At 47.4% G+C, this 24,610-nt stretch overlaps 1 protein-coding gene across 1 annotated transcript in view; it reads right to left on the bottom strand.

Moving 5' to 3' along the window:
- The window catches only part of DNAJC14 (DnaJ heat shock protein family (Hsp40) member C14), a 57,245-nt gene extending 35,177 nt beyond the window's left edge, over positions 1-22,068 (bottom strand). The window contains exons 1-2 of the mRNA XM_063952581.1: positions 20,460-22,068; positions 1,810-1,916 (exon numbers count right to left, since the gene is read on the bottom strand). Of these exons, the coding sequence (XP_063808651.1) occupies positions 1,810-1,916; positions 20,460-21,869 (1,517 nt within the window). The 5' untranslated portion in view covers positions 21,870-22,068. The remainder of the gene's footprint in view (positions 1-1,809; positions 1,917-20,459) is intronic.
- Between the last annotated feature and the right edge of the window lie 2,542 nt (positions 22,069-24,610).

The raw sequence follows: 24,610 nt of genomic DNA, 5'->3' as shown, positions 1-24,610 counted from the left end.
CCCCCCTCTCTGTTTTAACCCTGTTTCTGTAGTGCAGTGCAGGGGAGAGCCTGGGAGCCTTCCCACCAGCATTTCTGTGAGGGAAAATGGCGCTGTGTGCTGAGGAGAATAGGCCCCGCCCCCTTTTCGGCGGGCTTCTTCTCCCGTTTTTCTGAGACCTGGCAGGGGTTAAATACATCCATATAGCCCCCAGGGGCTATATGTGATGTATTTTTAGCCAGAATAAGGTACTATCATTGCTGCCCAGGGCGCCCCCCCCAGCGCCCTGCACCCTCAGTGACCGCTGCTATGAAGTGTGCTGACAACAATGGCGCACAGCTGCAGTGCTGTGCGCTACCTTATGAAGACTGAAAAGTCTTCTGCCGCCGGTTTCTGGACCTCTTCACTTTTCGGCATCTGCAAGGGGGTCGGCGGCGCGGCTCCGGGACGAACCCCAGGGTGAGACCTGTGTTCCGACTCCCTCTGGAGCTAATGGTGTCCAGTAGCCTAAGAAGCCAATCCATCCTGCACGCAGGTGAGTTCACTTCTCTCCCCTAAGTCCCTCGATGCAGTGAGCCTGTTGCCAGCAGGACTCACTGAAAATAAAAAAACCTAACAAAACTTTTACTCTAAGCAGCTCTTTAGGAGAGCCACCTAGATTGCACCCTTCTCGGCTGGGCACAAAAATCTAACTGAGGCTTGGAGGAGGGTCATAGGGGGAGGAGCCAGTGCACACCACCTGATCCTAAAGCTTTTACTTTTGTGCCCTGTCTCCTGCGGAGCCGCTATTCCCCATGGTCCTGACGGAGTCCCCAGCATCCACTTAGGACGTCAGAGAAAGAAACATTTGCAAATCAGAAATAAATAAAATATGTCTACGTATTAGAAGTTGGGCCTAGGTTTCTTGGCCACAATTAATGACCTATTGTCTGCAGGACTATACAGTTTTTTTAATGACATACAAAGCCTATATTAGTTACAGTATGTTAAAACAAGTTTTAGTTTTAACAGTTGATACGCTGCCGACCTTCTCAGAGTTGGCGTCTCTCACTCATCCACGTAAACACCAGTGACTGTGTTACCAGAATATAAGGGATCAAAGAAAGTGGCTCCTGTGACACACTGTAGCAAACAAAATCTAAACATTCCTGTATTGTGATGTGCAGTCTGATTCTGACAAGTTTAGTTATCTTTTTTTCCCCCCGCATGGAATAAAATGCCTCTTTTAAAAAACCTTGAGGTTCAACAAAAACAGCAATTGCTGATACATGTGTCAATGCTAGCTATATATATATATATATATATATATATATATATATATATATATATATATTTCTTTCTAAGAATCGTGTGCAAGAAGGGGGTCTTGACAAAAGCGCATGCACTGCCTTCTAAATAGCCACTACAAATATGGTAACTATTTCTGTGCTATTATTTGCATTTATTAATCTTTATTTATATAGCACTATATTCAGTTGCGCTTTACCATTGGGAACTATACAGTAATAAAATGAGAACGAGTAATTACAGACAGATAAGGGGGTAAGAGGGCCCAGCTTGCCTGTAATTTCACTCACTTTCATGGAACTTCTTTTGCGTAGAGTACTTCTAATTATAAGGCATTTTAATACGTACTGGCAATGTGCCATGGCAATATGTGGCAGTGCACAGTACAGCATATTACTGTAGCCAGACACTGCTAATTGTTCTGCACAGCTCTGCAAATTGAGGTTACTGGTCATTAAATGCCACCAAGGCACTTTGTGGCCACTGCAGAGAACTGAAACTCCCTAATAGCATCTTGCTAAGAGTGCCCCTCTTCCTACTCACAGTTCATACTCTTTCCTCTTGTCTGGGTTGCTGACAGTATCCCATGCAGCACGTAAAACTTTAAAAGCATCTTCTGCTCGAGGGTGACTATTTTTGTCTGGGTGGACCTGTTAGAATGAAATGCAAATAAATAAATAAATAAATAAAACGTCTTGGCATCAGAAGATGGAGGGACATTGGAAAGATGGTGAAAAAAGGGAATAAAAATAATAAAAGAACTGGGAAACAGAGACCCCTTTCTATGGTGCTTTTTTATTTAAAAATAGCAAACCCTAAGAGCTGCTGGCAAAGAGCCTGCAAGCCTCCTAATATACCACAAAAAAAAAATTGGAAATACAGCGCTAAATGATTAGGTGACCATATACAAAATTAAATAACAGAAAAATAATTAAAGCACTAATCCAGCCTCAGGCAAATCAACAATTATTTAAAAAAAAAAAAAAGCAGCTCAGTTTGTAGCATACAGCCTTTAACACAGATAAAAATTATGCTCTTAGAATAGTAGAATACAAGTAAACCATTAAGAATTAAAAAGAAAAATAGGATTTTAATACCTACCGGTAAATCCTTTTCTCTTAGTCCGTAGAGGATGCTGGGGTTTCCAAAAGGACCATGGGGTATAGACGGGATCCGCAGGAGACATGGGCACACTATAAGACTTTGAATGGGTGTGAACTGGCTCCTCCCTCTATGCCCCTCCTCCAGACTCCAGTTAGAGAACTGTGCCCAGGGAGATGGACATTTCGAGGAAAGAATTTATTGTTTAAACACGGTGAGTGTCATACCAGCTCACAACTCGAACATGCCGCAGAACGTGGCATTCAATAGAACACCAGCCGACGGCATGAAAAATATACAGCAATATGCTGACAGAATATGTAACACAACCTGTGTGTAAACACAACCAATAATAGCATACCGCATGCCATGGCATGAATAACGTCAGCAACAGACAGACTGAAAAGAAACACCACATGAGTGTAACCATAACCAATAACTGCAGATACAGTACGCACTGGGACAAGCGCCCAGCATCCTCTACGGACTAAGAGAAAAGGATTTACCGGTAGGTATTAAAATCCTATTTTCTCATACGTCCTAGAGCAGGGGTGGGCAATTATTTCAGCTGGGGGGCCGCTTAACACTTCCAGCGAATATTCGAGGGCCACACACACAAAATACTCAAAAAGAGTCCCCTTTTTACACATTACGGCAGACAGCGTGCCCTTTTTTTTTATTTTTTTTTTACACATTACGGCAGATAGCGTCCCCCTTTTTACACATTACAGCAGACAGCGTCCCCTTTTTACACATTACGGAAGACAGCGTCCCCTTTTTACACATTACAGCAGACAGCGTCCCCTTTTTACACATTACGGAAGACAGCGTCCCCTTTTTACACATTACGGAAGACAGCGTCCCCTTTTTACACATTACAGCAGACAGCGCCCCCGTTTTTACACATTACGGCAGACATCGTCCCCCTTTTTACACATTACGGCAGACATCGTCCCCCTTTTTACACATTACGGCAGACATCGTCCCCCTTTTTACACATTACGGCAGACATCGTCCCCCTTTTTACACAATACAGCAGACAGTGCCCCCGTTTTTACACATTACGGCAGACATCGTCCCCCTTTTTACACATTACGGCAGACATCGTCCCCCTTTTTACACTTTACGGCAGACATCGTCCCCCTTTTTACACATTACGGCAGACATCGTCCCCCTTTTTACACATTACGGCAGACGATAACATTACGGCAGACATCGTCCCCCTTTTTACACATTACGGCAGACATCGTCCCCCTTTTTACACACTACAGCAGACAGTGCCCCCGTTTTTACACATTACGGCAGACATCGTCCCCCTTTTTACACATTACGGCGGACATCGTCCCCGTTTTTACACATTACGGCAGACAGTGCCCCCGTTTTTACACATTACGGCAGACATCGTCCCCCTTTTTACACATTACGGCAGACATCGTCCCCTTTTTATACATTACGGCAGACATCGTCCCCCTTTTTACACATTACGGCAGACATCGTCCCCCTTTTTACACATTACGGCAGACATCGTCCCCCTTTTTACACATTACGGCAGACATCGCCCCCCTTTTTACACATTACGGCAGACATCGTCCCCCTTTTTACACATTACAGCAGACAGTGCCCCCGTTTTTACACATTACGGCAGACATCGTCCCCCTTTTTACACATTACGGCAGACATCGTCCCCCTTTTTACACATTACGGCAGACATCGTCCCCCTTTTTACACATTACGGCAGACATCGTCCCCCTTTTTACACATTACGGCAGACATCGTCCCCCTTTTTACACATTACGGCAGACATCGTCCCCCTTTTTACACAATACAGCAGACAGTGCCCCCGTTTTTACACATTACGGCAGACATCGTCCCCGTTTTTACACATTACGGCAGACATCGTCCCCCTTTTTACACATTACGGCAGACATCGTCCCCCTTTTTACACATTACGGCAGACATCGTCCCCCTTTTTACACATTACGGCAGACATCGTCCCCCTTTTTACACAATACAGCAGACAGTGCCCCCGTTTTTACACATTACGGCAGACATCGTCCCCGTTTTTACACATTACGGCAGACATCGTCCCCCTTTTTACACATTACGGCAGACATCGTCCCCCTTTTTACACTTTACGGCAGACATCGTCCCCCTTTTTACACATTACGGCAGACATCGTCCCCCTTTTTACACATTACGGCAGACATCGTCCCCCTTTTTACACATTACGGCAGACATCGTCCCCCTTTTTACACACTACAGCAGACAGTGCCCCCGTTTTTACACATTACGGCAGACATCGTCCCCCTTTTTACACATTACGGCGGACATCGTCCCCCTTTTTACACATTACAGCAGACAGTGCCCCCGTTTTTACACATTACGGCAGACATCGTCCCCCTTTTTACACATTACGGCAGACATCGTCCCCTTTTTACACATTACGGCAGACATCGTCCCCCTTTTTACACATTACGGCAGACATCGTCCCCCTTTTTACACATTACGGCAGACATCGCCCCCCTTTTTACACATTACGGCAGACATCGCCCCCCTTTTTACACATTACGGCAGACATCGTCCCCCTTTTTACACATTACAGCAGATAGTGCCCCCGTTTTTACACATTACGGCAGACATCGTCCCCCTTTTTACACATTACGGCAGACATCGTCCCCCTTTTTACACATTACGGCAGACATCGTCCCCCTTTTTACACATTACGGCAGACAGCGTCCCACTTTTTTACATATTATGGCAGACAGTCCCTGCCCCCCCCCCTCCCTCCCTCCCCTAAACCCATATTGCAGATTTTAACTCCGCGGCCTCCCCACCCCTAAACCTATATGGCAGCTGAAGCGCTGATCCAGGGGCTGGCTGGACAGGGGGTTTACCTGTTTGTCACAGTGGCAGACGATCCCCGCTGTCCGATGATCCGCGCTGCTGCTGCTGCCGCCTGGAGTCGCTGCTGATGTGGCCTCTCCTGCTCCCGCTCGCTGGCCACCGCTTCTTCTCCTCACTCAGCCGCCGCTCCTGCTCACTGCAGTGCCCGCCCTCCGTGCCGCCCAGCGCGCGCATGGTAACAGAGGAAATCCCAGTCAGCTGACCCTGTGACGTGACCGGGATTTCCTCAGCGGCGCCGCGTCTGAGAGCAGTGCAATGACAAGCGGCCTGTCGGGCCGCTTGTCATTGCACTCTGGTGGGGCACAGCGGGCCAGGCACGATCGGTCCGGCCCGCATGTTGCCCACCCCTATCCTAGTGGATGCTGGGGTCTCCAAAAGGACCATGGGGTTTATACCAAAGCTCCAGACCGGGCGGGAGAGTGCGGATGACTCTGCAGCACCGATTGAGCAAACATGAGGTCCTCATCAGCAAGGGTATCAAACTTGTAGAACTTAGCAAAAGTGTTTGAACCCGACCAAGTAGCTGCTCGGCAAAGTTGAACCGCCGAGACTCCTCGGGCATCAGCCCAAGAAGAGCCCACCTTCCTGGTAGAATGGGCCTTCACCGACTTCGGTAACGGCAATCCAGCCGTAGAATGAGCATGCCGAATCGTATCACAGATCCAGCGTGTAACAGTCTGCTTAGAAGTAGGGGCCCCAATTTTGTTGGGAGCATACAGGATAAACAGAGCCTCTGTTTCCCCAATCTGAGCCGTTCTGGCGACATAAATATTCAAAGCTCTGACTACATCGAGAGACTTCGAATCAGCCACAGACACCACAATAGGCTGGTTTCTGTGAAATGCAGGAACCACTTTCGGCAGAAATTGTTGCCAAGTTCTCAATTCCGCTCTATCCACATGGAAGATCAAACAGGGGCTCTTGTGAGACAAAGCCGCTAATTCCGACACCCGCCTTGCGGACGCCAAGGCCAATAGCATGACCACTTTCCAAGTGAGAAATTTTAACTCAACCTTTCGTAAAGGTTCCAACCAGTGTGACATAAGAAACTGCAACACCACGTTAAGGTCCCATGGTGCCACTGGGGGCACAAATGGAGGTTGGATGTGCAGAACTCCTTTCACGAAAGTCTGAACTTCTGGAAAGGTGGCCAATTCTTTTTGAAAGAAACTTGATAAGGCCGAAATCTGCACTTTAATGGAGCCTGACTTTAGGCCTGCATCCACACCTGTTTGCAAAAAATGGAGAAAACGACCCAGCTGAAATTCCTCCGTAGGAGCCTTCTTGGATTCCCACCAAGACACATACTTCCTCCAAATACGGTGGTAAAGCTTCGCCGTTACTCCTTTCCTAGCCTGAAGCAATGTGGGAATGACTTCACCGGAAATACCCTTTCGGGCTAGGATATGGTGTTCAACCACCATGCCATCAAACGCAGCCGCGGTAAGTCTTGATACACGTCCAGCCCTTGCTGTAACAGGTCCTCTCGTAGAGGAAGAGGCCAGGGATCTTCTATGAGTAAGTCTTGAAGATCTGGATACCAAGCCCGCCTTGGCTAGACCGGAACAATGAGGATCGACTGAACCTTTGTTCTTCTTATGTTTATCACCTTTGGAAAAAGTGAAAATGGAGGGAACACATACACCGACTGAAAAACCCAAGGTGTCACGAGGGCGTCCACTGCTATAGCTTGAGTGTCCCTTGACCTGGAACAATATTCCTGAAGTTTCTTGTTGAGGCGAGACGCCATCATGTCTAATTGAGGAATTCCCCAAAGACCCGTCATTTCTGTGAAAACTTCTTGAAGAAGACCCCACTCTCCTGGATGGAGATCATGTCTGCTGAGGAAGTCTATTTCTCCGTTGTCTACACCCGGAACGAAGACCGCTAATAGAGCGTTTACATGCCTTTCCGCCCAGCAGAAAACTTTTGCAGCTTCTGCCATTGCCGCTTTGCTCCTCGTTCCGCCCTAGCGGCTTACTTACATCACTGCTATTAAGTCGTCCGACAGAATTAAGACGGGCAGATCGTGAAGAAGATGTTCGTTGTAAATAGCTCTTAATTCAAGAATGCTTATTGCAGACAAGCTTCCCGGCTTGACCTTTTCCCCTGGAAAGACTGCTCCCCAGTCTCGGAGACCTGCATCCATGGACACCAGGATCTAATCCTTGATCCCGAACCTTCGTCCCTCTAGGAGGTGAGAACTGTGCAGCCACCACAGGAGAGATATCCTGGTCAATAGGATTATTTTCCGGTGCATGTGCAGGTGAGACCCGGACCACATGTCCAACTGGTCCTGCAAAAAACCACTCTGGCATTTGACCTGCTCACCGTATGGCTTCGTAGGCCGCAACCATCTTCTTCATCAACGGAATGTATTGATGGGTTTACACTGTTGCAAATCTGATCTGACTCTGGATCCTCAGATCTCTTTCCATAGGAAAAAACAACTCTCAACAGTTCAGTATCTAATCTTATTCCCACCTCCGACCGCTGCGTCGTTGGGATCAACAGCGATTCTCTGTGTTGAAGAACTGTCAGAGAGAAGCAACGATTTGTACCACTTGTTTCTTGACCTCGCCGTAGTCAGGAAAGCGTCCCAGTACAGAATAAAAATGGCTCTTACTATTGAAGGAAAACCATCATACTGCCATCACTCTGGTGAAATGGCAATGACAATCCTGAATAGCAAACCCAGGTAAGCTTATTGCGGATGAAACCGCATTCAAACCCTCTTTCTTCTTTTACAGGTTGGAGATCCCTGCCCTGAGAGATTCCATCTCGTAGTTCAACTTCTTAAGTAGAAATCTTTTTGGGATTGTCCTGACCGAGCTGTCCAGGCTCAGAAGCACGAAAAAGCTTGAATAACAGCTTTTTTTTTGTGTGACAGGGACAGCAGGACAATGTCCTGATCCTGACCCAACGCTTGTATGGCGTCGCATACTACCTCCCCCCGTCCAGGGGAGAATCGGTAAGATCTATTTGAAAAATCAGTGAGGGGAATCATCTGGAAACTCCAGTATGTCCCCCTTTGGATTCTATTCTTAACTCACTGGTCTAAGTCCATTCCAGGACTGACAGGAGTATTAGACGAGTTCCCACCGGTGTGGGCTCCAGCAAGGTAGACCCAGCGACATGCGGTGGATGTGGTAGAAACAGAGGACGATATCTGCTTCTGCGAACTTGAGCTGCAGACCTCTTACCTTTTCACCTTCCTCTACCTGCAAAGAAGAGGGGGGGGAGGGGACGGTATCCAACCAGTCAAAATGACTGCATCCCACAAAAAATGCGTCATCAACCGTTGTGAGGGAACATAGCTCAAGAAGGTAGACTTACCAGTGGTATCTGCTGAGATCAACTTAACAAAGCCATCCCCAAACACAGGTTACACCTTCATAGGGAAGATACTCCAGTATTCCTCGGAGTCAACCTCAGCATTCCCTTGGTGAATCCACAACGCCCTCCTAGTCGAGAGGGCCGTGGAAGTGGCCAGCGAACCAAAGAGTCCCATACCTCTTGTAGTCGCACGGCAGCATGCTGCAATGTTCTAAAGAAGACCCAACTTAAGGAATATCCTCTCTCTCTAGGGTAATTCTACCGGATGCCAAGGTAACCAACCATTTCTGAATGCAAGCACTCCCCCATGCGTATGTAATGCAAATATCATCAAAGCATATAATTAAAATATCACTTAGATTCCTGTATACGATCCTTTGTGACAGGGCCCCGTGCAGACCAGGGGTTGACTTTTACTGTATTCTATCCACGGCGGGAAAAGAATAAACACTCGGACTCCTCGTGAGGATTTGAGACCATCTCGTCACGGCTGACCTAGAGCTTTATCAACAGAGCGACCAGCACATGAGAAGGAATAACTTTACTTCAACATTCATTAGAAATCGTAATATGAATATACATATTTAAATACACATACACACATTCTATATATACATCATACATATATGTATTTTGTCAGGAACAGCAGGGTCCCAGTGACATTAATGTGTTCTGAATGTGTACGAACATGTACTGAATGCCAAAGTTGTGGATCTAACCAGGAAACATTATGGTCGACATAAGACATAGTATTCGTCGACAACCGGGAGTAGTAACCGGGCAAAATAACATTCTTGCGACCCCGAGGGGTCTGAGGGAAATATATACACATAATTTTAATATCACTCCCCCACAAATACTACCACGTCTGTGCTCGAGCTACAGCCAAATGGAACCGTTCTCTCTCTCTCTCTCATATATATATATATATATATATATATATATATATATATATACATACATACACACACACACACACACACACACACACACACACACAGGTATAGTTTTTTTTTACATCATGTTAATTTACACCCAGTCATAACAGTTGGTGCCGACAGGGTCACCCACATACTACTGTGTCTCCCATACAGTGTTTACTTTGGAAAAGCTTATAACTACCGACATGCTGACACTTCATCTACTGGATAAATTACCATCAGGAGTCGGCAATGCCGACAGAGGGATTCCCATAGCTGTTTGTGGCAGAGCACTCACACATATCGACACATGTGTACTAAATTGCTATAATGGGTAGATCTGACAGGGAAAACACAGAACTTTTAAAAACTCATCATATGTATATAGTGCTTCAGTTTTGCACCTATATTGCACTAAACCACTGTGCCCCCCCTCGTTTTACACTGTTAGCTGTCCAACAGTGTTTTGGCGGGACCAGCGTCTCTGTGAGGAGAAAATGGCGCTGTATAGAGTTGTGAGGGCTAAGCCACGCCCCCTTCTCGGCGCGCTTCAGTCCCGCTATTTTTTTACATTTTTATACTGGCGGGGGTCCGTATACAGTGCCTATGCACTGTATACATCTTTGCCAGGCTTTATTTATGAGGTATATTGCTGCCCAGGGCGCCCCCCCTGCGCCCTGCACCCTTGTAGTGCCGCTTGTGTGTGGGAGCAATGGCGCGCTACGCGGTACCTCCGAGACTCTGAAGTCTTCTGCCGTCACTGAAGTCTTCTGTTCTTCCTATACTCACCCGGCTTCTTTCTTCTGGCTCTGTGAGGGGGGTGACGGCGCGGCTCCGGGAACAAGCAGCTAGGCGAACCAAGTGATCAGACCCTCTGGAGCTAATGGTGTCCAGTAGCCTAAGAAGCAGAGCCCTTGAACTCAGAAGAAGTAGGTCTGCTTCTCTCCCCTCACTCCCACGATGCAGGGAGCCTGTAGCCAACAGGTCTCCCTGAAAGTAATAAACCTAACATAAAGTCTTTTCAGAGAACTCAGGAGAGCTCCCCTAGTGTGTGTCCAGTCTCTCTGGGCACAGAGTCTAACTGGAGTCTGGAGGAGGGGCATAGAGGGAGGAGCCAGTTCACACCCATTCAAAGTCTTATAGTGTGCCCATGTCTCCTGCGGATCACGTCTATACCCCATGGTCCTTTTGGAGACCCCAGCATCCTCTAGGACGTATGAGAAAGACTATTTTAAAAGCAGTCACTTATAAGCCCTACACACTTAAAGATTTCACTGAACGATATGAACGTTCTCGTTCATTAATAATAATTCAGTGTGTAGGCACCAACGATAAACGATGCGCGGACCCGCACTCGTTCATCGTTGGTGCTGGCTCGTTCATACCTGCAGGACAATATGGACAATATCGTCCGTATTAGCATGCAGGGCTATGGAGCCTAGTGACGGGGGGAGTAAAGAAACTTCACTCCCCCGTCACCCTCCTCCCGCCGCCGTATCAGCCATCGGGCAGCTCAGCGGCGGGTCGCTGAGTGTGTAGGGCCCATTAGGCACCAGGGATCCCTAACTGGATATTTACATGTGCACAAACATTTAAACATGGGTAGATCTGAACAAAATGAAGACTTTAGCAATAGTAGGTACTTGTAGTTTGGCGGATATTTCATAACAGAAGCTTCACTACGTGTTTATGAGACAATGTTTTTTTTATTGATTTAGAATTCTAAAAGTCCATTCATCATTTAAATAAGATTTTACTCACCGGTAAATCTATTTCTCGTAGTCCGTAGTGGATGCTGGGAACTCCGTAAGGACCATGGGAATAGCGGCTCCGCAGGAGACTGGGCACAACTAAAGAAAGCTTTAGTACTACCTGGTGTGCACTGGCTCCTCCCTCTATGACCTTCCTCCAGACCTCAGTTAGGATACTGTGCCCGGAAGAGCTGACACAATAAGGAAAGGATTTGGAATCCCGGGTAAGACTCATACCAGCCACACCAATCACACCGTATAACTCGTGATACTATACCCAGTTAACAGTATGAAATATAACTGAGCCTCTCAACAGATGGCTCAACAATAACCCTTTAGTTAACCAATAACTATATACAAGTATTGCAGACAATCCGCACTTGGGACGGGCGCCCAGCATCCACTACGGACTACGAGAAATAGATTTACCGGTGAGTAAAATCTTATTTTCTCTAACGTCCTAAGTGGATGCTGGGAACTCCGTAAGGACCATGGGGATTATACCAAAGCTCCCAAACGGGCGGGTGAGTGCGGATGACTCTGCAGCACCGAATGAGCGAACTCTAGGTCCTCCTCAGCCAGGGTATCAAACTTGTAGAATTTAGCAAATGTGTTTGACCCCGACCAAGTAGCTGCTCGGCAAAGTTGTAAAGCCGAGACCCCTCGGGCAGCCGCCCAAGAAGAGCCCACCTTCCTCGTGGAATGGGCTTTTACAGATTTAGGAAGCGGCAGTCCAGCCGCAGAATGTGCAAGTTGAATCGTGCTACAGATCCAGCGAGCAATAGTCTGCTTTGAAGCAGGCGCACCCAACTTGTTGGGTGCATGCAGGATAAATAGCGAGTCAGTCTTTCTGACTCCAGCTGTCCTGGAAACATAGATTTTTAGGGCCCGGACTACGTCCAGCAACTTGGAATCCTCCAAGTCACGAGTAGCCGCAGGCACCACAATAGGCTGGTTCAAATGAAAATTCCGCCCTATCCATATGGAAAATCAGATAAGGGCTTTTACATGATAAAGCCGCCAATTCTGACACACGCCTGGCCGAAGCCAAGGCCAACAGCATGACCACTTTCCACGTGAGATATTTTAAATCCACGGTTTTAAGTGGTTCAAACCAATGTGACTTTAGGAAATTCAACACCACGTTGAGATCCCAAGGTGCCACTGGGGGCACAAAAGGGGGTTGAATATGCAGCACTCCCTTAACAAATGTCTGAACTTCAGGCAGTGAAGCCAGTTCTTTCTGGAAGAAAATCGATAGAGCCGAAATCTGGACCTTAAGGGAACCCAATTTTAGGCCTATAGTCACCCCTGACTGTAGGAAGTGCAGAAAACGGCCCAGCTGAAATTCCTCCGTTGGGGCCTTCCTGGCCTCACACCATGCAACATATTTTCGCCATATGCGGTGATAATGGTTTGCGGTCACTTCTTTCCTAGCTTTAATCAGCGTAGGGATGACTTCCTCCGGAATGCCCTTTTCCTTCAGGATCCGGCGTTCAACCGCCATGCCGTCAAACGCAGCCGCGGTAAGTCTTGGAACAGACAGGGCCCCTGCTGCAGCAGGTCCTGTCTGAGCGGCAGAGGCCATGGGTCCTCTGAGATCATTTCTTGAAGTTCTGGGTACCAAGCTCTTCTTGGCCAATCCGGAACAATGAGTATAGTTCTTACTCCTCTTCGTCTTATTATCCTCAGTACCTTGGGTATGAGAGGAAGAGGAGGGAACACATAAACCGACTGGTACACCCACGGTGTCACTAGAGCGTCCACAGCTATTGCCTGAGGGTCTCTCGACCTGGCGCAATATCTTTCTAGCTTTTTGTTGAGGCGGGACGCCATCATGTCCACCTGTGGCCGTTCCCAGCGATTTACAATCAGCTGAAAGACTTCTGGATGAAGTCCCCACTCTCCCGGGTGGAGGTCGTGCCTGCTGAGGAAGTCTGCTTCCCAGTTGTCCACTCCCGGAATGAACACTGCTGACAGTGCTAACACGTGATTTTCCGCCCATCGGAGAATCCTTGTGGCTTCTGCCATCGCCGTCCTGCTTCTCGTGCCGCCCTGTCGGTTTACATGGGCGACCGCCGTGATGTTGTCTGACTGGATCAGTACCGGCTGGTTTTGAAGCAGGGGTCTTGCCTGACTTAGGGCATTGTAGATGGCCCTTAGTTCCAGAATATTTATGTGTAGGGAAATCTCCTGGCTTGACCATAGCCCTTGGAAGTTTCTTCCCTGTGTGACTGCCCCCCAGCCTCGAAGGCTGGCATCCGTGGTCACCAGGACCCAGTCCTGTATGCCGAATCTGCGGCCCTCTAGAAGATGAGCACTCTGCAGCCACCACAGCAGAGACACCCTGGTCCTTGGAGACAGGGTTATCAGCCGATGCATCTGAAGATGGGATCCGGACCACTTGTCCAACAGATCCCACTGAAAAATTCTTGCATGGAACCTGCCGAATGGAATTGCTTCGTAGGAAGCTACCATTTTTCCCAGGACTCGCGTGCAGTGATGCACCGAGACCTGTTTTGGTTTCAGGAGATCTCTGACTAGAGACGACAACTCCTTGGCTTTCTCCTCCGGGAGAAACACCCTTTTCTGGTCTGTGTCCAGAACCATCCCCAGAAACAGTAGACGTGTCGTAGGAACCAGCTGTGACTTTGGAATATTCAGAATCCAACCGTGCTGTTGTAGCACCTCCCGAGATAGTGCTAGCCCGACCAACAACTGCTCCCTGGACCTCGCCTTTATAAGGAGATCGTCCAAGTATGGGATAATTAAAACTCCCTTTTTTCGAAGGAGTATCATCATTTCGGCCATTACCTTGGTAAATACCCTCGGTGCCGTGGACAGACCAAACGGCAACGTCTGGAATTGGTAATGACAGTCCTGTACCACAAATCTGAGGTACTCCTGGTGAGGAAGGTAAATGGGGACATGTAGGTAAGCATCCTTGATGTCCAGTGATACCATGTAATCCCCTTCCTCCAGGCTTGAAATAACCGCCCTGAGCGATTTCATCTTGAACTTGAACCTTTTTATATATGTGTTCAAGGATTTCAAATTTAAAATGGGTCTCACCGAACCGTCCGGTTTCGGTACCACAAACATTGTGGAATAGTAACCCCTTCCTTGTTGAAGGAGGGGTACCTTGACTATCACCTGCTGCGAATACAGCTTGTGAATTGCCTCCAGCACTGCCTCCCTGTCCGGGGGAGCTGTTGGCAAGGCAGATTTGAGGAAACGGCGAGGGGGAGACATCTCGAATTCCAGCTTGTACCCCTGAGATACTACTTGTAGAATCCAGGGATCCACCCGTGAGCGAGCCCACTGGTCGCTGAAGTTCTTGAGACGGGCCCCCACCGTACCTGGCTCCGCCTGTGGAGCCCCAGCGTCATGCGGTGGACTTAGAGGAAGCGGGGGAGGGCTTTTGTTCCTGGGAACTGGCTGTATGCTGCAGCTTTTTTCCTCTACCTCTGCCTCTGGGCAGAAAGGACGCGCCTTTAACCCGCTTGCCTTTCTGGGGCCGAAAGGACTGTACCTGATAATACGGTGCTTTCTTTGGCTGTGAGGGAACATGGGGTAAAAATGCTGACTTCCCAGCTGTCGCTGTGGAAACGAGGTCCGAGAGACCATCCCCAAACAACTCCTCACCCTTGTAAGGCAAAACTTCCATGTGCCTTTTAGAATCTGCATCCCCTGTCCACTGCCGAGTCCACAAACCCCTCCTGGCAGAAATGGACATTGCACTTATTTTAGATGCCAGCCGGCAAATATCCCTCTGTGCATCTCTCATGTATAAGACTGCGTCTTTAATATGCTCTATGGTTAGCAATATAGTGTCCTCCCTGTCTAAGGTATCAATATTTTCTGACAGGGAATCTGACCACACAGCTGCAGCACTGCACATCTACGCTGAAGCAATAGCTGGTCTCAGTATAATACCTGAGTGTGTATAAACAGACTTCAGGATAGCCTCCTGCTTCCTATCTGCAGGCTCTTTTAGGGCGGCCGTGTCCGGAGACGGTAGTGCCACCTTCTTTGACAGGCGTGTGAGCGCTTTATCTACCCTAGGGGATGTCTCCCAACGTGACCTATCCTCTGGCGGGAAAGGGTACGACATTACTAACTTTTTAGAAATTACTAGTTTCTTATCGGGGGAAGCCCAAGCTTCTTCACACACTTCATTTAATTCATCAGAAGGGGGAAAAAACCACTGGTAGTTTTTTCTCCCCAATCATAATACCCTTTTTTGTGGTACCTGGTGTAATATCAGAAATGTGCAACACATTTTTCATTGCCGTAATCATGTAACGTGTGGCTCTATTGGAATGTACACTAGTCTCATCATCGTCGACACTGGAGTCAGTATCTGTGTCGACATCTGTGTCTGCCATCTGAGGTAGCGGGCGTTTTAGAGCCCCGGATGGCTTTTCAGACGTCTGGGCAGGTACCGGCTGAGAAGCCGGCTGTCCCACATCTGATATGTCGTCAAACCTTTTATGTAAGGAGTTGACACTGTCGCGTAATTCCTTCCACATATCCATCCACTCAGGTGTCGACCCCGCAGGGGGTGACATCACATTTATCGGCACCTGCTCCGCCTCCACATAAGCCTCCTCATCAAACATGTCGACACAGCTGTACCGACACACCGCACACACACAGGGAATGCTCTGACTGAGGACAGGACCCCACAAAGCCCTTTGGGGAGACAGAGAGAGAGTATGCCAGCACACACCAGAGCGCTATATAAAATAGGGATACACACTACACAGTGATTTTACCCCTTATAGCTGCTTATATATCACAGATTGCGCCTAAGTTTAGTGCCCCCCCTCTCTTTTTTACCCTATGTAGTCTGGAACTGCAGGGGAGAGCCTGGGGAGCGATCCTTCCAGCGGAGCTGTGAGGGAAAATGGCGCCAGTGTGCTGAGGGAGATAGCCCCACCCCTTTTCTGGCGGGTTTCTCCCGCTTTTTTTATACAGTTATGGCAGGGGATTTTACACATATATAGTCTTAAAGGCTATATTATGTGTTAATTTGCCAAGTAAGGTACTTATATTGCAGCCCAGGGCGCCCCCCCCAGCGCCCTGCACCCATCAGTGACCGGAGTATGTGGTGTGCCTGGGGAGCAATGGCGCACAGCTGCAGTGCTGTGCGCTACCTTAATGAAGACCGAAGTCTTCTGCCGCCGATTTCCAGGAACGTCTTCTTGCTTCTGGCTCTGCTAGGGGGACGGCGGCGCGGCTCCGGGACCGGACGACCGAGGCTGGGCCTGTGTTCGATCCCTCTGGAGCTAATGGTGTCCAGTAGCCTAGAAGCCCAAGCTAGCTGCAAGCAGGTAGGTTCGCTTCTCTCCCCTAGGTCCCTCGTAGCAGTGAGTCTGTTGCCAGCAGATCTCACTGAAAATAAAAAAACCTAAATATTACTTTCTTTCTAAGAACTCAGGAGAGCCCCTAGTGTGCATCCAGCTCGGCCGGGCACAAAATTCTAACTGAGGTCTGGAGGAGGGTCATAGAGGGAGGAGCCAGTGCACACCAGGTAGTCATAAGCTTTCTTTAGTTGTGCCCAGTCTCCTGCGGAGCCGCTATTCCCATGGTCCTTACGGAGTTCCCAGCATCCACTTAGGACGTTAGAGAAAATACCTTGTACAACCAAATAACTCAACTTAGAGCCTCATAGGGAGTCGATTCAATTCAACGCGAATTGAATAGCATCGGGAAGGAGGTCCCGGAGGTATTCAACTCAGCGCGCTGTTGACTCCGACTAGTACATTTCTGCTTGTACCCATCGTGGGGTGCAAGAAGAAATCTGACATAACTAGGCCCGCAATGCTGTTTTGTGGCCTAGCACAGCTCCAACGGTATCGTGGTGGGGCACTTTAGTCGGAGAATTCCCGTTCTTGCGAATAAACAAGAACGGACAAAAACAAAATACAGAGTATGTACTTGGTAGACGAGGCACATTACAAAATAATTTTGAGTTTGTAAATATTTCAAGAAGGTCATTAAATCTTTATTGTTCCATAGCACACAACAGTTTACTAAGGAAGAGTATCCATGCTTGTGCATAGGACACTTACGTAGTCAATTTGATTTAAACATCTGGACTCAAGCATGGATAGCTTAAAAACTTGGACCATAATGAGAGTTTGGGACACTCTGTAGTAAGGGAAGCCCACAGACATGTTCATGCATCTTCCCTGACCCATCTAGCATTTTGGTGCCAGGGAGACAATGCGACATGTCCAAGAACTAAAGCATATGTCACAATTCAAATAAGTAAGCGATTCAAACCAATAAATGGTATTAGTAAGTCAGCACACTGTGGCACAGAAAAGTTAAATAATTGGACCCGCCCTCTGTACTGTTAGCATATTGCTTCCTCTCATTTGCATACACATACCATTTGTTGTCTCTAGAAAATTAGGGGCATTTGTACGAATGATTGGAGAGAGATAAAGTACCAACCAATTCCGCTCCTGTCATTTTACAAGAAGTGTTTGAAAAATGACCAGAGCTGGTCGCCTGGTACTTGCCAAGCTTTGACACACATGTTCCTTACTGCCTTTCTTTCCTCCCATTCCCTGCTCATCCCATTTCAGTCTGGCTTCTGTTCCCTCCACTTCACTGAAACAGCCCTCAAGAAAGTCTGCAATGACCTCCATGCTGCCAAATTCAAGGGCCATTACGCTCTGTTTATTCTCCTTGACCTCTGCTGCTTTTGACACTGTGGACCACCCTCCTGCAAATCTCTCAATCCATTGGTCTGTGTAGTACGGCCCTCCTACCCCCTAACCACGCCTTCTCTGTCTCCTTTCATGCCTCCACCTCCCCCGCACTCTCTCTAAGAGTAGGTGTCCCCCAAGGTTCTGTTCTTGGATCTCTCCTTTTCGCTCTCTGTAAGTCCTCTTTAGGTGAGCTCATTACTTCTTTTGACTTCCAATATCATCTCTATGCTGATGATACTCAATTCTACCTGTCCTTCCCTGACCTCTCCTCACTCGTATCTCCAACTGTCTCTCTGCTACCTTTCCTTGCCTTTTCAGTGCTATCTTAAACTTAACATGTCCAAAGGGCCCTACACACAGATTTAAGCAATTTGCATGATGAAGGATATGAGAAATGAACGATTTTTCAGGTAATTTTTAGTAACAATTTTGAGCATACACACTGAACGCTTTGTATGAACGATTTGAGCATATTGCACACAACAATATCGTCCAAATTGGCTTGCAATGATAAACGATGATAGACCAACGATGAACGACTGCGGGTAAGCGCATTGTTTATCGGTGGTGCCTCCACACTGAACGATATATCGTTCATTTTTGACCGATATGGTCCATATCGCTCTTAAATGTCTACCAGTGTGTAGGACACCTAAGACTGAGCTGATCTTTTCACCCTCCCACACAACTTCACCTCCCATAATTTCATTCTCTATTAACAGCACAACTTTCTCATCTAGGCCCCAAGTATGCTGTCTTGGAGTTTTCCATGATTCCTCTCTCTCATTCAAACCACACATTCAGTATCTCACAATCCTGCCATTTCCATCTCTAAAATATTTCCAGGATCAGACCCTTTTTCACCCTGGATGTTATGGTCATCTCCAGATTGGGCTACTGTAATGTCCTCCTATCTGTCCTCCCTGACAAATGCCTCTCCACTCAAATCTAACCACAATGCTGATGTCCAGCTCATTTTCCCCTCCAAACTTACTATGTCTACCACCTCTTACATGCCCCACACTGGCTCCCCTCCAAATACAATTCATGCTTCTCACATTCGCTTATAAAGCCCTCACCCATTCACATATCTGACCTTATCTCCCTTTACACCCCCACCGCCCTCTTGCCTCACCTGCCATCTCATGACTTCCTCTCATTCCTGCCTGCAAGCTTTTGGCCATGGCGCTCCCTACCTCTCCTTATCAGGCTCTCCACAAAACTTCAAACGAGCCCTCAAGACCCACCACTTCATCAAACCCAGCCATCTCTCATCCTAACATTCAATTCCATGCTCACTTCTACCCCCATCTCTATCACTCTTGTCTGTATACCCCCCCCCCCCCCCCCCACCAGCTACAGAATGTAAGCTCTCACGAGCAGGGCCCTCTCCCTCATGTGCTTTTCCCTCAATTACTTAAACTATCTTCTACTCCATACAACGGCCTAACCCTAGGTTACTGCCACCCAGATGCTTATTTCCATGTCATGTCCTGATGCAGAAATGTTTATATACCATGTGCAGTCTTCACGCTAGGCTATTTTAGTATGCCCTGCCCTATTTTTTAAAACAAAAATGTGCCCTGCCTGCTAAAGTGACAGCTGTGGCACACCCCCTTTTGTGACGTTAAGGGAGCCGCACCGGCCCAATGGTGACGTTGGCAGGGCCACGCCACCTTTTCGGCCATGTGTAGCACCCCCGTCGACTTTGCCTACCATAAATCCTAGAAGGAACACTACATGAACTCTTGTGGCGACATATAAATAAACAATAATAATAGTCTACAATGAAAGCAGCATCTTAGTAACATAGGGCCTAATTCAGACCTGATCGTAGCAGCAACTTTGTTAGCAGATGGGCACAACCATGTGCACTGCAGGGGGGGCAGATATAACGTGCAGAGAGTTAGATTTGGGTGGGGTGTGTTCAAACTGAAATCTAGATTGCAGTGTAAAAATAAAGCAGACAGTATTTACCCTGCACAGAAACAATATAACCCACCCAAATCTAACTCTCTCTGCAAATGTTTTATCTGCACACCTGCAGTGCACATGGTTTTACCCAACTGCTAACAAATTTGCTGCTGCGATCAACTCTGAATTACCCCCTAAGGCCAGGTACACATCACAATGATGTGTATTGTGGCCGACTGATGTAACAATATATTGGTCATCTGTACACACAGAACAATATATTACGCAACCGCGCAATATATCATTCATTAGCTGAATTCAGCTGCTGCAGTCAGCCGCCGGGTCGTCCCATCTGATGTGCAGAACAGCAGAAGGAATGACCCCGATGTCAGAACAGCAGAAGGGGTTGCAATCATGGGTTCACATCAAAAGAGGTGTACGATATGTCACTCCGATCAGCGGCATTGGTCGACATATCGACTGATGTGTACCCAGACTAATGCTTCCAAATAACATTAACAATCTACAATCCATTCACTTACCAATACAGCCAGCTGACGATAAGCCTTCTTGAGCTCCGTTTCAGAAGCATCCATTTCTACTCCCAACACTTGAAATGGATTTAAATCCTCCTCCGGAATGTCAGCCATAGTCAGCAGACGTTCTAGTTCATCCCTGGGCTGGAAGCGGCCACCAGCTGATCCTGGAGAGGCCCATGTGTTTTTTTTATCTGTCCTTAACTTGGAAGGCCAAAATCTCCCTGTCCATTTCCTGAAAAGGTTGATTAAATACCTAAAGGTCCTGCTTTGTGTTACTAAAGCCCGAATCATATGTAATTTTGTGGAAAGCCAGGATCTCCAGTTGCTATCTGCTCCTACCTTGTCCACACTTTTCTTAATATACTGCCAACAAAGCTTTGAACAGCGCACTGAAAGCATGAACAGCAGGAAAAGCAGAGCACACAACATCTTCAGCACACGCAGAATCCATAATCCACAAGAACAAACGAGGACCCAGAAATCCTTAGTTCGGTGTTGTAGCCACATACCAAAGGTCCGAAACTGAATTTTCAAACTGCCCAAGTCACGAGCAGGCAACCATAACCTGATATACAGCAGCATGCCAAGGGACTCCACACATTCACCAATCAACAGCACCAAGTCTATAAGCACCCGGATACAGTAATTTGAAAACTGAAGCAAGGGCTGAGGAACTAGTGATCTAATCTGGTGTCTCCCATCACCATGGCTTTTCTTGCGCCCTAGTTTGTGCTTGCTGCTAGAGGGAGGTTGCCGGCCGTCTCTTCTGGATTCATCTCTTGTATAGTTACGGGTTTTACCTCTACGCCCCCTTCTTCCACCAGATGCCTTCCAAGAATCCTCCTCCACTAGTTTCCCACCGTCTTCATCTTCACCTTCGTCTCCTTCCAATGACTGCGCCTGGTAGCAAGAAAAACGGGGACAATCCTGGCTGCAGTTATGGTCACTAATACCAGAGTACGTGCCCCCAACTGATCCTATGCTATCCCTGATACACTCACAATCGGAGCCGAAAGGTTGTGGCGATTCTCGGCCCATACAACTCGCAGTTTCTTTTTGAGGCTTTGAACCATCAAAACAATCAGTAATCACCTCTTCTTCATAGGTGTGATCAGCGAGGAACTCTCTAGTCCACACATCCCCAGCCATCTCCTGTGAGGTTTTCTCAAAGCCATGGAAGCAATTGTTCATAGGCACAAAAAAAGTTTGGTATCTGCCTGATGCCGGGTCTGGCGCCCCTGCGCCCTCCCGCACTGCTGCATGCTCTGCATGTTGTGCAGGGAGGCTACAGCTGTTTCCTGCTGGGGGAAAATGCGCTGCATTCCTTTCCTGCGCGTCACTGCCGAGAGAGTACACTGCGGCGGCCGCTGCTGCTTCCCGGTTCTCTGGACTTCTTCGCATTCGCTTCTCCATAGCTTTATCCTTTTGCTACCGTCAGGAGCCAGTCAGACTCTAGGTTACTGCATTCATTGTTACTGCATTCATTGTTACTGCTTTATTCTGCAAAATATAGAAACATTAAATGTTCTCCTGAGCTCAATTTTGACGGGCGTCCCGCCCGGCGCTGGGACGCGGCCGAGAGTCGCGCTGCGCTGACGTATGGTATAGAAACGTCAGCGCAGCGCGACTGGTTGCGTCAGCGTCACACAGTGACGGGCGGCGTCTGTCAGGCTGGCGGGCACAGAGGCGTAGCACTGCAGATCCCTCCGCCGCCCGCTGCTAAGGGAAGTGCACGGCTGTTGATGGGAACTGGAACAATTGACCGCTGCAGCTGCTGGAGTGCACTGAGAACAGTGGGCTGCTGGGGACCGATCACTGCATGCAGCCGCCGCCGCCTGTTGCTGGCCCTTCTGTGTAGACAGCAAGTGGGGCGGCATCTGGGCAGTGCTGGCTATCTGTGTCAGGGCAGCACTGGATATTTGTCCAGCCCCAAGTGGGGCAGTGTCCTGGCTGGTTCAGTAGTGTAAATATGTTCAAATAGCATGTGTGCACTGTCTGGGACGAGGATGAAGTTAGCTTCTTATTCACTTCTTATTCGAGCTCCAGGTTCTTATTCAGATCATTCAGTTTTGCAAGGGTTAACGAGTCTCGGGCAACAATTTTGACACCTGAAATCCACTGAGTCCGGTCACTTGCATATGACCCACATGGATTTCGCCTTGCCCAACACTGGTTTGGGCATGAAATACGCTGCCCAAGTGGGCACCTTAACACTATCATTTTCTATTCTGAGTAAGTAGCTGTCATTTTGCAAGGGTTAACGAGTCTCGGGCAACAATTTTGACACCTGAAATCAATTGAGTCGGGTCACTTGCATATGACCCACATGGATATTGCATTACCCAACACTGGTTTGGGCATGAAATACGCTGGCAAAGTGGGCACAAACAGTATTACGAATTACTATTTTGAATAAGTAGCTGTAGTTTTGCAAGGTTTAACGAGTCTCGGGCAACAATTTTGACACCTGAAATCAACAGAGTCGGGTCACTTGCATATGACCCACATTGATTTTACCTTGCCCAACACTGGTTTGGGCATGAAATACGCTGGCAAGGTGGGCACATACACAGTATTATGAATTACTATTTTGAATAAGTAGCTGTAGTTTTGCAAGGGTTAACGAGTCTCGCAACAATTTTGACACCTGAAATCAACTGAGTCGGGTCACTTGCATATGACCCACATGGATGTTGCCTTGCCCAACACTGGTTTAGGCATGAAATACGCTGGCAAAGTGGGCACTTTAACACTATAATTTTCTATTATGAATAAGTAGCTGTAATTTTGCAAGGGTTAACAAGTCTCGGGCAACAATTTTGCCACCTGAAATCAACAGACGGGTCACTTGCATATGACCCACGTGGATTTTGCCTTGCCCAACACTGCTTTGGGCATGAAATACGCTGGCAAAGTGGGTACATACACAGTATTATGAATTACTATTTTGAATAAGTAGCTGTAGTTTTGCAAGGGTTAACGAGTCTCGGGCAACAATTTTGACACCTGAAATCAATAGAGTCGGGTCACTTCCATATGACCTACATGGATCTTGCCTTGCCCAACACTGGTTTGGGCATGAAATACGCTGGTAAAGTGGGCACATATACAGTATTATGAAATACTATTTTGAATAAGTAGCTGTAGTTTTGCAAGGGTTAACGAGTCTCGGGCATCAATTTTGACACCTGAAATCAATAGAGTCGGGTCACTTGCATATGACCTACATGGATCTTGCCTTGCCCAACACTGGTTTGGGCATGAAATACGCTGGCAAAGTGGGCACATATACAGTATTAAGAATTACTATTTTGAATAAGTAGCTGTAGTTTTGCAAGGGTTAACGAGTCTCGGGCATCAATTTTGACACCTGAAATCAACTGATTCGGGTCACTTGCATATGACCCACATGGATGTTGCCTTGCCCAACACTGGTTTAGGCATGAAATACGCTGGCAAAGTGGGCACCTTAACACTATCATTTTCTATTATGAATAAGTAGCTGTAATTTTGCAAGGGTTAACAAGTATCGGGCAACAATTTTGACACCTGAAATCAACTGAGTCTGGTCACTTGCATATGACCCACATGGATTTTGCCTTGCCCAACACTGGTTTGGGCATGAAATACGCTGGCAAAGTGGGCACATACACAGTATTATGAAATACTATTTTGAATAAGTAGCTGTAGTTTTGCAAGGTTTAACGAGTCTCGGGCAACAATTTTGACACCTGAAATCAACAGAGTCGGGTCACTTGCATATGACCCACATGGATTTTACCTTGCCCAACACTAGTTTGGGCATGAAATACGCTGGCAAGGTGGGCACATACACAGTATTATGAATTACTATTTTGAATAAGTAGCTGTAGTTTTGCAAGGGTTAACGAGTCTCAGGCAACAATTTTGACACCTGAAATCAACTGATTCGGGTCACTTGCATATGATCCACATGGATGTTGCCTTGCTCAACACTGGTTTAGGCATGAAATACGCTGGCAAAGTGGGCACCTTAACACTATCATTTTCTATTATGAATAAGTAGCTGTAATTTTGCAAGGGTTAACAAGTCTCGGGCAACAATTTTGACACCTGAAATCAACTGAGTCGGGTCACTTGCATATGACCCACATGGATTTTGCCTTGCCCAACAC

The sequence above is a fragment of the Pseudophryne corroboree genome, chromosome 2 (assembly GCF_028390025.1).
Source record: "Pseudophryne corroboree isolate aPseCor3 chromosome 2, aPseCor3.hap2, whole genome shotgun sequence".
Lineage (NCBI taxonomy): Eukaryota > Metazoa > Chordata > Amphibia > Anura > Myobatrachidae > Pseudophryne > Pseudophryne corroboree.
This window is presented reverse-complemented; position numbering and strand designations above follow the sequence as displayed.